At 54.2% G+C, this 3,289-nt stretch overlaps 1 protein-coding gene across 2 annotated transcripts in view; it reads right to left on the bottom strand.

The window, feature by feature from the left end:
• Positions 1 to 1,140: 1,140 nt before the first annotated feature.
• SYVN1 (synoviolin 1) overlaps positions 1,141 to 3,289 on the bottom strand; it is an 8,285-nt gene continuing 6,136 nt past the window's right edge. For both annotated transcript variants that reach the window (XM_017537127.2, XM_017537129.1), the window contains exons 15-16: positions 2,441 to 2,589; positions 1,141 to 2,363 (exon numbers count right to left, since the gene is read on the bottom strand). In XM_017537127.2, coding sequence (XP_017392616.1) covers positions 2,257 to 2,363; positions 2,441 to 2,589 — 256 coding nt within the window. In that variant the 3' untranslated portion in view covers positions 1,141 to 2,256. The remainder of the gene's footprint in view (positions 2,364 to 2,440; positions 2,590 to 3,289) is intronic.

Raw genomic sequence — 3,289 nt, 5'->3', positions numbered from 1 at the left:
CCACGCCCTGCTAATTTTTTGTATTTAGTAGAGACGGGGTTTCACCAGGTTAACCAGGCTGGTCTCGAACTCCTGACCTCAGGCAATCCGCCTGCCTCAGCCTCCCAAAGTGCTGGGATTACAGGCAGGAGCCACCGCACCCAGCCTAGTTTTTCTATTTTTAATAGAGCTGGGGTTTCACCATGTTGGCCAGGCTGGTCTCTATCTCTTGACTTCAAGTGATCTCCCCACCTTGGCTACCCAAAGTGCTGGGATTATGGGTGTGAGCCACTGCACCCGGCCCACCTTGGCGGGTTTTTCTTTCCTTTCCTTGGGACTCCTTGGGCTCAGCAATTCAAATTCTAGTTGTTTTCTGGTGGAAGCAGTAGCCCAACCCAGTTTAGGGGAAGGTAGAACAGGGCGGAGCCACTGGATACTTTCCTTTCTCCACAGATCACTGTTGCAAACATCCCCAGGCCCTTGCTGCAGGCCAGATCTTGCTTGGTGCAGGCTGTGGGGAAAACAGGTGACTACAGGTGACTTGGGCATGGGTCTTGGAGATCTTCTGTTCCAAGTGCAGTGCTGACACTGAGGTGCCAGCATTAGCCCACATTAGCCCCGGGCTCTTTCTGAGAGATAGGTGGTCCGTTCTTTTTTGGTCACTGTTCCATTGCAGACTAGACTTGCTGGCCTGACCACAAGGAGTGCCTGGGAACTCCTTGCAGCCAGCCTAGGGCCATCCTCCCCAGCCTGCTGACCTGGAATCAAGGCTGGAGAGGGGTTTGCAGGCAGGAAGATGCTGACCTTTCACTCTACCATTGCATCCCAACCCCAGCCAACTAGTCTTCGAACATGCCCTATACTTGGAGTTACAGGGGTCAAAGGCCTGAGACCTCACCCTACCCCCAAACTGGCTAAGACGGCTTTCAGTTCCTGGGCTCCCCAACTTGGTCTCTGCCCTCAGGCAGGGCAGTGAACTCTGGGCCGCTTCTCCATGTGTAAAATGAGCACATCTTCCTAATCTGTTAATGGTCAATGGTATCCCCAAGGATAGTTCTGGCTTCCATGGAAACCCTCAAGCCTGAAGATTCCAGGCCATTCTCAAGTGTACAGCCAGAACAGGGAGCCCAGTGCTGATTTTCTGTGACACAGCCTCACCAATTGTTAATGCAAGTTTTTTATTTGGCTGTATATACAATTTAAGCTATTAAAATTTGTACAATATTTACAAATTAAATAATCATCTGAAACGGTCTCCAGCAACTCTTATAACACAAAACCAAGGGGAAAAGACAGGGGCAGGCAAGTCCTAGTTCCTGTGGTCCCTCCTTGGCACTGAGCCTTTTCTAAACTGGAAAGACCAGGAGTCTGGCACTCCTGTTCCTCTTTCCAGGGCGAGTTTATGCATTCAACTTCAAAAGACAAATTTTAAGCCAAAAGACACTAGTAAGGAAGTAATTCCAATTCTAAACTCAAGAAGTTCTGCTAGTTGAGAAGTAGCCTTCCTTGGGCGCTGGGGTTGCAGTGGTCAGGAGCAGGCACACTGGCCCTTGCCTGGAGTGTGGCTGGGCAGTGGCTGCTGGGTGAGACAGGTCAGTCTCACCTAAGAAGCTGCAGGGGAAAGAGGCCTGGGGGGAGGGGAGGGGCAGGGTCCCTCAGTGCTGCCCGCCTGCCCCCCCACTCCCAGGCATTCCTTTCCCTGAGTTGTGTGGTTGCCAGTAAGACGCAGAAATGCCACAGGGCATAGGGGGCACAGCCACCACCACAAAGGGCTTCTGGGGAGATCAGGATAAGAAAAGGAAATGGGTACCAGTCTTGGGGGCGGGCCAGGGAACAAGTTCCTAGCTTAGCTCTAGCCCCTCTGGAGTCCCCACTTGGGAACAGGAGCTAATACTGTTCGGCACTGCAGTGTGACTCCGCACGCACAAGTGGGACTCGGAGGGGCTGCCCCTCCTCCCAGAAAGGGGTGGGGAAGAGGGCTTCTCAGAGGCTGAATCACCTGCCTTCATGGCCCCAGCAGAACACAGGGCTGAAGAGTTGGAGAGGAAGGCTGGAAGTGACCCAAGATCCCCATGACTGGCTGGGACTATGAGGACTGGAGTCAACTGGGAACTCCAGCCTCTTTCCACTTGGCCTAGGGGATGCTGCCGCCTTTTCCTCAGAGCTGGGGTACTACTCCCTGGTGCAGACAGAGAGGGAGCTGGCACTTGGTGGCAGGACGTGTTCCAGCGAGGGCTGCTCAAAAGAGCAGGGGCTGGGGCCGGGACTGGGGCAGTGTCAGTGGGCAACAGGAGATTCCAGCTTTTGCAGGCGGCGCCGGCGGAGCTCAGCTGCATCAGGCTCTCCATCCTCGGGCATCTCCTCTGTGCCCACTGACTCAGGAGCTGTGGACGATAGACTAGAAGTGGGACCTAGAGAAGTTCCCTCCTCCCTGCCGCCCCCAGAGGCAAATCACACCTACCTGGAGGCCTTTCCGTTTCAGGGGCTGGTGGGGAGGCTCCTGGGGTTGGAGTTGTGGTCTCTGAGTCAGGGATGCTGGTGGAGGAGGCAGCAGCAACTGTAGTGGCAGTCTCCTCAGTGCGGTTGACTGAAGTGGCAGGCCGGGGGGGCCTGGGAAAAGAAGGGATGAGAGGCGGGCCTGGTCTTGGCATCCTAGGTTGGGCAGATTCTCCTGCCCTTGGTGAGCCTTGCAGAACAGAGTATAGAATGATGTGCCCCTGTGGCCCCAGTGCCTGGCAAACAAGTGAACATGCTGAATGAACTCAGATAGGGTGACTTGACTCAAGGACCAAATGATTCTATCCCCGAGACTGTAAGAGGTTTGCAGGTAGGGACTGGTGACCTGTTCACTCTTATCCTGCAGTCTCCACCCTGGGGAGTCAGGCACTTTATAGGGGACCCACCGAATACGTCATAGTGCCCAAGCCTTGGACTCAAGTTCCCCTCCAAGCCTGTGCTCTCACTGCTGGATGCCAGGCATTATGTACATGTCACTTTAAGAGACAGGGTCTCAGCTCTGTTACCAAAGCTGGAATTTAGTGGCACAATCATAGCTCACTGCAGCCTGAAACTCCTGAGCTCAAGCAATCCTCCTGGCTCAGCCTCTCAAAGTGCTGAGATTACAGGTGTAAACTACCACATCGGCAGTACACATCACTTATGAACAAGAATTAAGACCCCTGGCCGGGCGCGGTGGCTCAAGCCTGTAATCCCAGCACTGCGGGAGGCCGAGGCGGGTGGATCACAAGGTCAAGAGATCGAGACCAGCCTGGTCAACATGGTGAAACCCCGTCTCTACTAAAAATAAAAA

Source organism: Cebus imitator, unplaced genomic scaffold (genome assembly GCF_001604975.1).
Source record: "Cebus imitator isolate Cc_AM_T3 unplaced genomic scaffold, Cebus_imitator-1.0 Scaffold102, whole genome shotgun sequence".
NCBI classification, from domain to species: domain Eukaryota; kingdom Metazoa; phylum Chordata; class Mammalia; order Primates; family Cebidae; genus Cebus; species Cebus imitator.
Note: the sequence above shows the minus strand (reverse complement) of the source record. Positions and strands in the feature narration are given on the sequence as shown.